General features: G+C 34.3%; 1 protein-coding gene across 1 annotated transcript; it reads left to right on the top strand.

Annotated features, from left to right (window-relative positions):
* Window positions 1-10254: 10254 nt before the first annotated feature.
* On the top strand, window positions 10255-11811 carry LOC128862286 (transmembrane emp24 domain-containing protein B). Its single transcript, XM_054100829.1, has 4 exons — window positions 10255-10607; window positions 10679-10942; window positions 11122-11289; window positions 11358-11811. Exons 1-4 carry the CDS (start codon window positions 10380-10382, stop codon window positions 11412-11414), a joined length of 717 nt encoding a protein of 238 aa, XP_053956804.1. The 5' UTR covers window positions 10255-10379; the 3' UTR covers window positions 11415-11811.
* Window positions 11812-13402: the final 1591 nt, after the last annotated feature.

Raw genomic sequence — 13402 nt, 5'->3', positions numbered from 1 at the left:
GTACACCATGCCCCCCAGTCCCATTAAACACATGTCATGATCTTCTTTGGATGAAGATCCGCCTTGACTCTCGTCCTTGACGTATGCCCAGGAGCCACACACTCCTTTCTTCTCTTTGTATTGATGTATAGGCACCATTTCTCATCTCCAGTGACGATTCGGTACAAAAAGCGTTGTACGACTGCAAGTTGCTCGATAGCGTTTTGGGAAGCAATTTGAAGGTGACTATCTTGCTTTTTTTGTTGAGCTTGTAAGGTAAATTCCATTGATTGACAATCGTTTATGATCGCGGTTAATTTTTCCGCCAATTCACGCCTTTTTTGGCGACCGTTCTCTTCAAAAGTGATTTGAGATGTTCTTCATCGAATTCAGAAGACCTTCCCCCGCGAGACGTGATGTCGAAAAGGTTGAGTTTTACGTCCATTGATTTGGCTTTGCATTTCTAAGCCTCAAAACTAATAAAAAATTAAATATCTCAAAAATACAAGTTGTATCGAATAAAAACTTACCCTTTGCCAAACAACAAACAAATCGTTGTAAAATAAAAGAAAATACAATATAAAAACGCTATGATCTTAGGTGGCCTTCAAAAGGATAAGGGAAAAGATAGTTATATTGCAATTGGGCGTAGTGTGGTTGCACGCATGCAAATTTGAATTGAATTGAATACTAACAGACAGTTTTCTTGTGCATTCGTTTCTCAGAATATCCGAATTCACTTTGAATTCATTTTAGAAAAAATGGAAATGCATAAGTGAGAGTGAAACACAGAACACCTTTTATCGGACTTATAGTGATTTTTGTTTCAATTTACTCGGAAGCGAATTACAGAACCTCCCTGTATATAAAAAAAATATGCCGAGTTTAAATGCCAGAAATTGTTCAATTTTATAAATTTTTTCCGCTAATTCTAAAGACATTTTTTAATCCAATGTTTTACTTTAAACTGCGTTATGATTTTGTTGCTTCTTCAAATAAATGTACCGTTTATTGTTCAAAGTTCACCCTCAGTTCATTGTAAGATATTTATCTCGCTAGAAAATTTTGCCTAAAATTGCCAGACTTTTTTATAGTTACCTAACATTTTAAACCCTATATAATATACTGCAAACTCAAAAATTGATTACAAAATTTGAAGTTCGAATTAATTACGCTTTGTTAAACGGCCGTTGTTTATATACTGATTGCGAACAAAAATTTACAAATCAAAAACTTAAGTAATTATAATTCCAAAAACCTAAAGTAAATAACCATTAAGTATCTTCCTTTTGTCGAAAACCGCGCCATAAGAGTTTCAAACTTTCCACCTACATTTATTTAATCATTTTGAAATAAAATATAATAAAATAAATCAATTATAGATCAACTTAATGTAATATTAAAAAATATACGTACATATATATACATATTAAATTTTGTAATTAACTGGCACGTCGGCAAACCGGTTGGCGTTCATTGAATGAAGTCTTGACTGGAAGCTGGTAAATAGGTTTTTAGTAAATTCAATAAAATCTCAAAGTATCAAACTGCAAGTATCGAACCAATAAAATCTGCAGTCAAGCAAACGCAAAAATTAAATAAACAATACTCTGCATTTAATCAACTAACATATTGATATACGAAGCCATTGCAAGCATTTACATACATACTACATAGGTGCAACTATTTTCTGCAAAACACTAAGAAGTCCAGTACGATAATGCTAGTTTCTTACGAATTGAATATAAAATTTAAGCGCTTTCATCCATTTGTACCCCCGAATCTCATTCATGCATAAATACGTAGTATAAATTTGGGGTTCACTGCCGAATTTTCCGGCCAAAGGCTCCAGTTATTCATACACAAATAAATACATAGTACATACTATACACATTGCAAATAGTAAGGCATAAATGAGTATTACATACATAAATAACATCAAATTGTTAATGCATTTAATGTCACACATCAAAACGAACTCGGAGCAAATCAAGTTGAAATATAATATATATGTATGTGCATGCATTACAACAACATGCATACATATGTATATGCACATTTATTGTAACATCATTATCATGTTCATAATCATTAGCAAAACGAATCGGTAGAGGGGAAAAGAAGATTTCTTAAAGCAACAATTAATAAGAAAACATCTATTTGAATCGAATTCATAACTCGAAAAGCAACAACAAAAAAATTATAAACAATAATATACATATACACATATATAAAAAAGGTATAAGTAATAATGAAAACGAAATGATAAAAGGTAAATAGCATAGCGAATCAAATGAATAAAATGTAATAATAAAACGGCAAAAACAAAAAACAAAACAGCAAAAATATTATACAATATAACGAGTAAAAACAGATGAAAAAGCGAGAAAAAATAAAGCACACTGTTCGAAAGAAATATACAAAGTTTCTTACTTTAATATTTATATTTTATCCCGACTATTTGTGACTGAACAAAAAACTTGATAGTTGGAAGGCATGCTCCAGCGCACGAAGTGATAATTAAAGGTGATGTAGGATGTCTAATTGCCGATGATGTTGGCGTATGCCGATGATAAAGAGGCAAAGTAAATAGGTCTGGTGGTGAACGAGGTCAAAACGAAGTACCTCCTGTCTTCAAACAAACAGTCGGCGCACTCGCGACAGTTATAATTTCGAGGTTGTAAAAGACTTGGACTTGGCGGCCGCCGTAGCCAAATGGGTTGGTGCGTGATTACCATTCGGAATTCACATAGAGAACGTTGGTTCGAATCTCGTTGAAACACCAAAATTAAGAAAAACATTTTTTTAATAGCGGTCGCCCCTCGGCAGGCAATGGCAAACCTCCGAGTGTATTTCTGCCATGAAAAAGCTCCTCATAAAAATATCTGCCGTTCGGAGTCGGCTTAAAACTATAAGTCCATCCATTTGTGGGAAAGCATCAAGACGCACACCACAAATAGGAGGAGGAGCTCGGCCAAACACCCAAAAAGGGTGTGCACGCCAATTATATATATATATAAAAGACTTCGTATATTTAGGAACCAGCATTAACACCGATAACAATGTCAGCCTAGAAATCCAACGTAGAATCTTGCCAACAAGTGCTACTTTGGACTAAGTAGGCAACTGAGTAGTAAAGTCCTCTCTGGACGAACAAAACTACCTCTCTACAAGGCTCTCATCATGCCCGTCCTAACGTATGGCGCAGAAGCTTGGACGATGACAACATCCGATGAAGCGACGCTTGGAGTGTTTGAGAGAAAGATTCTGCGTAAAATGTTTGGACCTTTGCACGTTGGCAAGGGCGAATATCGCAGGCGATGGAACGATGAGCTGTATGAGCTTTACAACGACATAGACATAGCGCTGGGACATAGCTGGGTCATGTCGTCCGAATGGATAGAAAACGCTCCGGCTTTGAAAGTATTCGATGCGATACCAGCTGGTGGTAGCAGAATGGTGCGTTGGAGAGATCAGGTGGAGAAAGGCTTGGCTTCATTTGGTGTGTCCAATTGGCGCCAGTTAGCACGAGAAAGAAACGACTGGCGCGCTTTGTTAAACTCGGCCAAAATCGCGTTAGCGGTTATCGCGCCAATTAAGAAGAAGAAGAAGGATGTTTAATTTCCACACTGCGTCGGTCATCTTGTGCTACTTAATAAACAGGTGATAAATCAGATGGGGAAAGCTACTCTTTATTTCAGAGCAAATTTTAAAAGTACTTGAAAGTACAGAAATGAAAACATTTGCTAAAAAAAATTAGCAGGTAATACAGTTTTTGTTGGGCCACAAAACTTGGACAAAAGAGGACGGCAAGAAGTTTTTTCATGCCCTAAAAGCACGTTCACATATGCATTAATCATCAAAAAATAAATCCTCAAAATAATTTACCCGTTCACATATGGTAGATTACCTAAAAAATTGACAAACAGCTGTCAATAGTGCTTTGAAAGGTTTTTCTTCATATAAATTGCTGTCGTGGAATATTTTGGAGTTTTTAGTTTGCTCAATTATTATTAACTACATATATAAAGAACAGGCAAGGAGAAGGAATAGCTAATTTAATTGCGCAATTGGCTACTAGTAATAAACAGTTGAAGGAAATCCGTACGCGACGTTTACTGAGGTTTAAAAAAATTATGGCAGCAATACGCATTCGAAATTCGATATTACATTTTATAATAAGTAATAAGAGGACAAGCGTTCATCCTATACGCGTTTTTCTGTTAAATGAATGCATAATTAATAATACCTAACAACAAAATTATGAGAATTATGGCCCCTATTATGAGCAACATTCGATCTTCGACTGTAGTCGAAAGTGCTGATCGAACGAATTTTCATTTGGTATTATGGTGCTCATTCGTTGAAGAATAGGACTATTGTGAATTTCGATCGCTCGACGCATTTACAATAGATAATTTTTCTCAGCTGATACAGCAAATCAAAATAAAAGAAAAACCGATTGTGTTGAAATTCTTTGCTAACAACAATTTTAAAAGTTAAAAACAAGTATTTTTTGTGAAAATGGAGTACAACGGAGTTGTGGTTCGACGATTCAACGCTCGATGAAAGATTAGTGGAACTAGCTAGATGTAGAAAACAGCTGAGGGGCGCATCCAACCCCCTTGAAATGGCTTCCACTGAGTAAGTTTAGTATTTTCAAAATGTGTTGACGTACATAATATTACAGAAATTTCCTTACAGTTTTTTAAAGAACTTTAGATTATCTAAAGAGCCGTTTATGAACCTACTGTCCAGTACAAAAAACCATTTGCAGCAGTGCACCCGAGCCAAGAGCTCTTCACTATTCTCCAAAAAAAGCAACACAAATTATTAATGCGTGTGCAGCTTTGCACAACATTTGCTTGTTTTATAATGTTCAACTTCCGGATGAAGAGTTATCCGATGAGACATTCAACGATGATGCTGAAGATATTGAAGTGGAGCCAAATAACGGAGAAGCAGAAAACATAAGAAATGAAATTCTTAGAATATTATAGAAAAATCTAAAAAGTATTAAATAGAAACCTTTACGCCACAGTTTCTGTTTTATTTTTGTTATAAATTTTCTTTATTCAATTATTCGTCATTCGAAAAAAATATGTATTTCAGTTCCTCTACGTATTTCAGCCCATACCTGCCAAGGGAAAATAATAAAAAAATAAAAATGTATTTCTATAAACATCACAAAAAAAAACTTTATTAACCTTAATCCATTTTGCTGCCGTTCTAACTGGTGGTCCCAAGCAATTCAGCTCCGTTGTAAATTCCTCGCAAAATATTAACATATATTAACATATTCCTGCATAATATTAACAAAATTAGTATATATTTATTATTTGGTTACTATAAAACAATAAATAATCGCAAACAACTTACATTTTAACAAGTTTTCCCACAATACGCTACACAATCGAAAGCAAAATTGCATTCGACTCTAAATTCGGTATACAACGAAAATTTCGACAGCGTTGCACCGCTCATAATACCAAATTGACATTCGATTTTCGATCTTCGACAACCAACGAATATCGAAGATCGAATGCAACTCATAATAGGGGCCTATGTCTACAGACCCGTTTTCTTTGCCGGCATGCATTTTATTTATTATAGTTGTTACTTTCACGTTTTTCTTTACACGCGTAAAAATAATGATCTATTACACAGAAAACCCAGGATTGTATGTCAAAAAGTATGGTAATTGTCTAGGATTATTTTATAATCTCAGATTTTAGCAGAGAAATTTTGTATGGGAAATCTCGCTTTTTAATTACGGATTGGGAGTAAAGCAGGAAAAAAATAGATCATCTACTTATATTGGGTTTTCCAATAACACCTGTTATGGACTGCGCTATCGAGAGATAATTAACGATTTTTATGACCGGAATTGGATATTATTGATCTGGACAACGTTTATTTTCAACAAGACGGCGCTACGTGCCACACAAGCAACGAAACCATTGATCTTTTACGGGAAAAGTTTCCGGACCGTATTATCTCTCGAAGAGGTTATCACAATTGGCCACCGAGATCTTGAGGAAACGAATTTTTATCTAGATCATATACTGATTGTCGTGTGTTGCATCTGGAAAAAGAATTGGCTCATCTTAAGGAATAAATTCAAATCCAACGCCAGTCAAATACTTTCGGAGTGGAAGATTAAACAGTTGAAAGCCCCAACAAAAACTATTAAGCGCTATGTCACAGGTAGGTCTTCTGAGGATGGGAAAAATATCTTTTTTTGCAGTAAGCTTATAGTTTTTCAGATATGGGTTGTCAAAGCTTTTGTGAAACGTATCAAAAGTTGCAGAAATTGTTGAAATTCGGCAATTAAGTTAAAAATTTTAAGTTCAGTTGTATTTTATTTCCGTATGGTTTTGGTTAACACAATTGTTTGGAAACTATGAGCTTTTGGATTCGGATACTTATGTTTCTAAAATCTGAAAAAAAACCCATAGAAAATATGCGAAACACCTCTAAATTAAAGGTTTACAATCAAAAATTCCATGAAATATATTATATAAAGAACTCGGTAGTAAATAGTTTAATTAAAAATATAAATAATTAAGTGCCATTCATAAAATAACATTAAATTATTCTTCCCTTTACCTTTTAACTACCTTTTCAGAAAGGGTACCATCTTATGCCCGTTTTTCTCTTACTTCCAAATTGTCTTAATAGATTAAATAACATTCGAAATCAGTTGTCAAACTTTAAATAACCTTTTATTATTGAATTATGCTTCCAGCGAATTGTATATGTATCCGAGGAGCTGACGTGAACCATACGATAGTTAGTTCTACGGTTAATGATGTTATAACAACAACAATGCTCTTACAACAACAACGAAATGTTTATGCTCTTACAACAATAACAATAACAACAACTTAACTTGTATCCAGATCAGTATTTTATTTCAGTCCAGATCCCCTAAACATCCTAAGTGTGGGTCTCATATTACAAAGAAAAATCGTCATTAATAAGCTGCATTCGCAATAGCCGCTTCTCCTCGCTTTTGTTCTGAGAGTACTGCTCAAACAAAGAGCACCACCATCGAGAGAGCAGTTGAAGAAACAGCTCGACAAGACCAAGCTGCGTTCGAGCACAACGCGAGCAGTGTGGGATCGCTGCATATGCATAAGTAGGTTGAGAAAGGGAAGAGATATGTATTTTTCGAAGAAAAAAGATAGAGGGTAGAAAATTTTACCAAAAAGTTAGTGCTTTTGTGAATTCTGTTCAGAGCATATTTAAATTATAGAGTAAACACTTTTCCAGCTTGTTGAGTGATGACAGCAGTGGAAAAACATCATTAACATCGTTAATAATGTGTGTCTTGAAATACAACGGTGAAAAAAACAGTTTATATGTGCTCATGCTGGGTACGTCAAACTGTTCGGCCAAGGATATGTTATGGATAATGTTTATGCTGCTACAACAACAACATCTCTGAATGTATTGGATGCGGTACCTGCTCGTAGCAGCAAATTTATAACATAGAACTAAAGTGATACAGCTCTGAATGAACGTCCCGAAACCTTAATAGATTCCGTGTAAGTCTCTTACGCAAACTATCGGGCTCTATTCCATAGCCTTCTCCACCATAATAATTCATAATAAAAAAATAAATATGTTTATTATTTAAGATGTATTTTAGTAGTAGTAGTAGTAGGAATTCTTTAATTAATTTGTAAAAATTATGGTTAACAATTGATTTGGTTCATACATTAATTCATTTAATAGGCATATTAAAGTAATTAAAGAAATAAAAAAAATGTGTGTAACGATGTTGTCTGTCACAGCACTTAAATTAATTAATAATTGAACTCTGCTATAAGAAAATTTCTATGAGTATATGAAATCAGTTAGCGTTCTCCAATTTTGGTCATTTAGTATATACATACATACATAGGTATGTATATTGCTTCAGCGTCGTTTAGCCTTTCTGCATTTAAGTATCTTTGTCTGATTTCCTTCAGTACAGGGCACCTTCCTAAGAAGTGATATATATCTTCTTCTTCGTTTGAGTTACATAGTGTACAAATTTTTACTAGGAAGTCTTTAATAAAACTAAATAATGTGAATTCCATACTGTTATTTTTTATAACGACATAAGTTTAACCGCCCAAATTAAAGGGATTACAATCATCTTTTATCATTTTGCGCTCTACTTGTAAAAATCTGATTTGCATAACCTTCCTCTTTTACTAATAAAATTATTGAAGCAATATAATCCATTTTAATTTTAAATATCGTTGTTTTATTTAATAACATATTTTTTTAAATAATGCCTTCTACGTCAATAATGATCAAACATGTAAACAGAAATCATCTGAGCTTCATTTAAAAAGTTGGTTACACTAATTCGAATTTCATACAAGTGGTTGGCAACACTATCTACGAAAACTTCGGAATTACATATGGTGCACACAGTTATCTACGTAAACGCAGGCATACGCTGATGCGATGAAATTAATAAGAGCCCCAAGTAAATGAATTCACACTACCCTTCCGTTCCGTAGCATCGTAGATTTTATCATAGGATTTCGAATAGTTTCCGGAGAATCGTGTCAACTGATTGTTCTCTCACCACACAGTGTTGCCAAACAGTATATTTCGAAATCATTTATACAATAAACTTGGAAAAATTTTATGTGTTATTAAAATAACTTAAACACAATGTTGAATAATGTTAATTATAAATAAACGAACTATTTGCACTTGTTGGTTTTTTACTTTGGCATATTATAAAATGAAAAATTGTAACTGATAACGCGGATGTGTTTAGAAGTATGTATACAAAAATATCAATGGCAACATTGTTTCGGTGTACAACCAAACACAACCACACACAAACCGATGTGTTGCGTAAATATGTTACTAAAAGCAAGCAGTTTTTTCTGCGGGATAAGTTTTGCTCAATTTTGTGTACGCTACGTGCTGCCAGACACTCGTAAAAAAATACAAAAACGCTTTAGAAGATAATAAATGAAGAAGAAGGCCAATACCATTGTGTCTCGTTCATAACTTTCAAAATTCAATAAGCAGGTTACTTTGCCTTTGGAGTCGTGTCGAATAAAAGCGGTCAAAATCGAAGTATTTTTGTTTTTTGAAACTCGTTTCCTCTCATGCGTAACCAAACATCATCAGTCCAACACAGGTTAGGCACAATATTTTTGCGTGGAGTTGACTTTTAGGTATTTTTTAAAAATAAAGTTTATAGTGTTTTTAAATATATATATAAACATGATATATATATTAAAAGATGTAAACTTGTAAAACTTACACTTCTGGCATAATAGCAAATGGTGTTCGGCTGCACACTCTTTCTGTAGCTTTTAACTATTTTTATTTCACTTTATACGTTTACACGCTTGCACGTTCACACGTTCGGCTTAAGACTGAATATAAGGCACTTCTGCTTATATACTTGTACTTAATGCTATCGTAATTTCTGGTTGTTGCAGCTCGTATTTTTTCGGAACTACTGCTTTGTCGTGTGACATTAATATTTAATGGGTTTTAGTTCCTCATTCGTTCGATATTGCTGTCAAACTCTCCACCAATGTTGATGATTCGTCGTAATATATACAAAACAACTATAATAATAAAAAAAACTGTTATTAACAGAATATTGATGTTGTTAATTTTGTGAAAGAAACTCTAAGTCACCATATTCTGCAAGTTTTTCTGAAAATCTCCTACTAATTCTCAAAAAAGAAAAAAAAACGAATGATGCATCATAGGTACAACCACTCATCCAATTAGTATACCGAACTCAAACTTGAGTGGGCTTGTCATTTGTTTAAATCACATCTACACCTTATACTAATAGTGTTTTAACATCTGTCAATTTCTGTCAAAGTCAATCTGTTTTGACTTTTTCGCCTTCTCATGTGGGTTGACTTGCTGTCGTAACATTTCATTTTCAAAATGGCATCAAGTATATCAGATCACTGTATTCGCGCATTCAAATAGCGCAGTGATATGTAAATTGAGTTGTCAAACTACGAAATTTGTTAAGGAATATATATTTCAACAATGAAATTCACTGTCTCTCCCTGCCATTTACATATATTTCACATAAAAGATCTTTTTTCACATAATTCATATAGGCATAGATGTGAGGATGCTCAGCTGGAGAACGTAAATACTATTTATGTTTTCGTTACGTTTTAAGTATATCTCGCCATATGTGGCAACTCTTATTTACATTGGTGTTTGTGCTGCAAAAATGCAGCTGTGCAGTGATTTCTTTTGTTATTTTAGACATTCGGCTTTCTGGTTGCCTTTCTTCCCATATTCGCGTTCCTCGTTGTTGTTTTTGTCGTTATGTTGCCTTTGCTTTTAAGCATAGCGCCTTCAGCCATCAAGCAAAGCAAGTGAAAGTCAAAAACAAAAAGATGAGTTTTTTGACGTGGCACGCAAGTTTATTACTATCGGTATTTTTCTTAATTTGTTTCCTCACATATACTGCGACCAACAATGCCGAAACGCAGGAAATCCACAAGCCTTGGTATGAGAAGCTACCAGCGGTAGCCATGGATTACAAGGTACACATCGATGCTGGTAAAGAGGACTGCTACTATCAGTATGTGCAGGCGGGTGCCACATTTTACGTTTCATTTAGTGTGAGTACAATAGTTCTTTTTGTTTGGATTAGGAAATGCAGTAAATATGTGTATTATGGATATTTTCTTAGGTTGTGCGTGGTGGTGATGGCATGGCTGGGTTTGCTGTGCGTAATCCCCAGAATCAGATAGTGAAACCATATCAATGGCAAGCCACTGCAGATTATACAGATCAAGTCTCCCCTGGAGGCTATTACTCCGTGTGCATTGATAATCAGTTCTCCCGTTTTGCCGGCAAATTGGTAAACATTTATATCACGGTTGTGAAATATGATGCATGGGACAAATATGCTAAAGAAATTGAAGAGCTACAGCTGAATTTGCAAAATTTCACAGTGAGTATTATGATAATGGTTCTACACGTCACGAAGCCTACAAAACGCACCAACCGGTTTAATTTTTGTCAAATATACAGTATTGCAAACCAGTAATGCTAAAAAGCGTGTTATTTTGTAATATGTGTGCCTGGACCGATCTTAGTGCATTTACATTTTTATAAAATTGTTCTCTATAGGTTACCCTCGGCACCGTGGAGCGAAACATTAACGATATGCTGTCATACCAATCCTATAGTCGAAATCGCGAAGCCCGTGATTATGCTTTGCTAATTGATAACAACGGTTACATACAAACATTTTCCCTATGCCAAATTCTGGTTATCATCCTAGCATGCTCTGTACAGGTTTGTATCAATTATTAGTTCTAATTCAAACAATTTCTTAAATATTTCACAACATTTTTATTTGATAGGTATTCCTCGTACGAAAACTCTTTGATGTGAAGATATCATCCAAAACACGCATTTGAATTTTTCAGTACTAGCACTTGATGCATTTTCTACTTGTAAATTTAATCACTTTTGAGACCTTGAGTGGGTGAACTACGAACAAACATACCAACCATGGAAAATTACATACATTTTATATGCAAGCAAGAGTAATTTTTTCTGCCAATTTTTAAGCTCAACATTTCCATATTTTGCACTTAAAATGTTCCAATATGCCTGGCATTAATATAATATTTAGATTGAGAAAAGGAAATGAATAGACTTGTTTAGATATTCTTTTGAAATTTATACTAACGTGCTCTTTTTGGCAGTTTATCACATAAATAATTATGTACTATATCATACGTATATCTCAATATGTATGTATGCAAGCGTGAATGAGTGTATTTTTGTAAAATAAAAAAGTTGAACAAAAAAAAAATAATTAACGAAAGAATTACTGTATATGTGCTCCTTTTTCCAAAGTGTTCTGGCTGGCTGACGTTTACCTGACAGTCGGAACGACCCGGATTTACTATATATCCGGCCAAGGACTGTACTTCCCGACACAACAACAACAACACCAGCAACCCGTGAACGACATTCATCGCGACTTTATAACTACTTGTATAGACTCTCGCCTTCGAAATGTCATCATCAGAGTCTACATAAGAGTTTGACGATGCCACGGCAGTCCCCGACCCGGATTTATATCTGGCCAAAGACTCCCTGTACATGCAATGGGAAATGTTTATGCTGCTACAATAATAACTACAAGAAGTTTCAGCTACAATTACGTGTCGAATGCTGTGTATGTTAAACTTCTACATCTGCTCGGCATGTAAAGGTACCCACATGACACCAACCATTTCTTCACATGGCCGTTAAAAATTTATTCGTTTAATATCCGTCTACCGTTTGATGATATCGCCGACGTCTGATGGTTATACTGATCTAAGCAGGGTTTCGTAAATTGCTCAAATAATAACAGGGATTCACGAACGTAGCCTTTGAACCGAAGTAGCAAAAAGTCAATTAAGCGCAAGGGAAGTTCAATCATGTGTTGTTGTAGCCTGTCGGAAGATGCCATTGGTTCAATGTTCGCGGTTGATTATGCCAATGTATTAGAAGCTATAATAAGGGTTTACGCAAAATAGGAAGTACTTCGCGGGCGAATTAATGCAGAATAACGATCAAAAATATTTATGGAAACAGTCCAACTTATGGAGTTGTGGTCACAATCACTCGACATAAGCCAGATTTTAATACCCAATTTGTTCAAAGCGTTATAAACAAATAAGAAAAAACTAAATGATGACAAGCTGATATTTTGTGAACTCTTCTTTTAATCTTTGAATTCCGTATTCTATTAAATCGCAATAAAAAAAATGAATATCTCTTCATTTATGTATTTCCATGCAAAAACCATCTACCGTTCAGTGGAAGCTCACATTTCTCCATTTGAATAACACCATCAACGCGTACACCCCACATCGGAAGGTAATCTTGGCTTAAGCACCTTTTAAGGATTCATGCACAAATCTGTACTAGAAAACTTATTTATTTTTGCGAAAAAGCCTAAAACAATTATATGAATTAAAATTTTTTAGTTCATTGCATAAATCAAACTAGAAAAAATTTAAATATTCATGGAAGTAACTGGACTAGGTCATTTGCTTTGGATTATTATGAGAGATTCCAAATAATATTTTAGGCAAAAGGCCCAGAGATCTTTAGAAAATTCAAAGTTACATTTGGATACCGCGAATTTTCAAAATTAGAAACATCGTTAACATTTAAATTTTTAATAAATTTTTTTTAATCCACCGGCCCTCGTGGAACTTAAGAAATGCAGCATATATATTTATGTACGTATGTTCGAAATATCAGGTGTTTTTTTAAGAGCTTGAGAACTTAAAATGATAATACAAAACATAAATATTGTTGGAATCAATTTGTTTATTATAATCTGGTAGACAACTTAATTGCATTTATTTTTTGAATCTGATATCCGGCATATGTCCGCGGT

The sequence above is a fragment of the Anastrepha ludens genome, chromosome 4 (assembly GCF_028408465.1).
Source record: "Anastrepha ludens isolate Willacy chromosome 4, idAnaLude1.1, whole genome shotgun sequence".
Taxonomy (NCBI): Eukaryota; Metazoa; Arthropoda; class Insecta; order Diptera; family Tephritidae; genus Anastrepha; species Anastrepha ludens.
This window is presented reverse-complemented; position numbering and strand designations above follow the sequence as displayed.

What these genes read in the sequence shown, in the direction of transcription:
- LOC128862286 (XM_054100829.1), top strand. Translation starts at nt 10,380, where the DNA reads ATGAGTTTTTTGACGTGGCACGCAAGTTTATTACTATCGGTATTTTTC. An exon ending in TGAATTTGCAAAATTTCACA is followed by an intron (nt 10,943 to 11,121) that starts GTGAGTATTATG and finishes TGTTCTCTATAG; the next exon opens with GTTACCCTCGGCACCGTGGA. An exon ending in TCCTAGCATGCTCTGTACAG is followed by an intron (nt 11,290 to 11,357) that starts GTTTGTATCAAT and finishes TTTATTTGATAG; the next exon opens with GTATTCCTCGTACGAAAACT.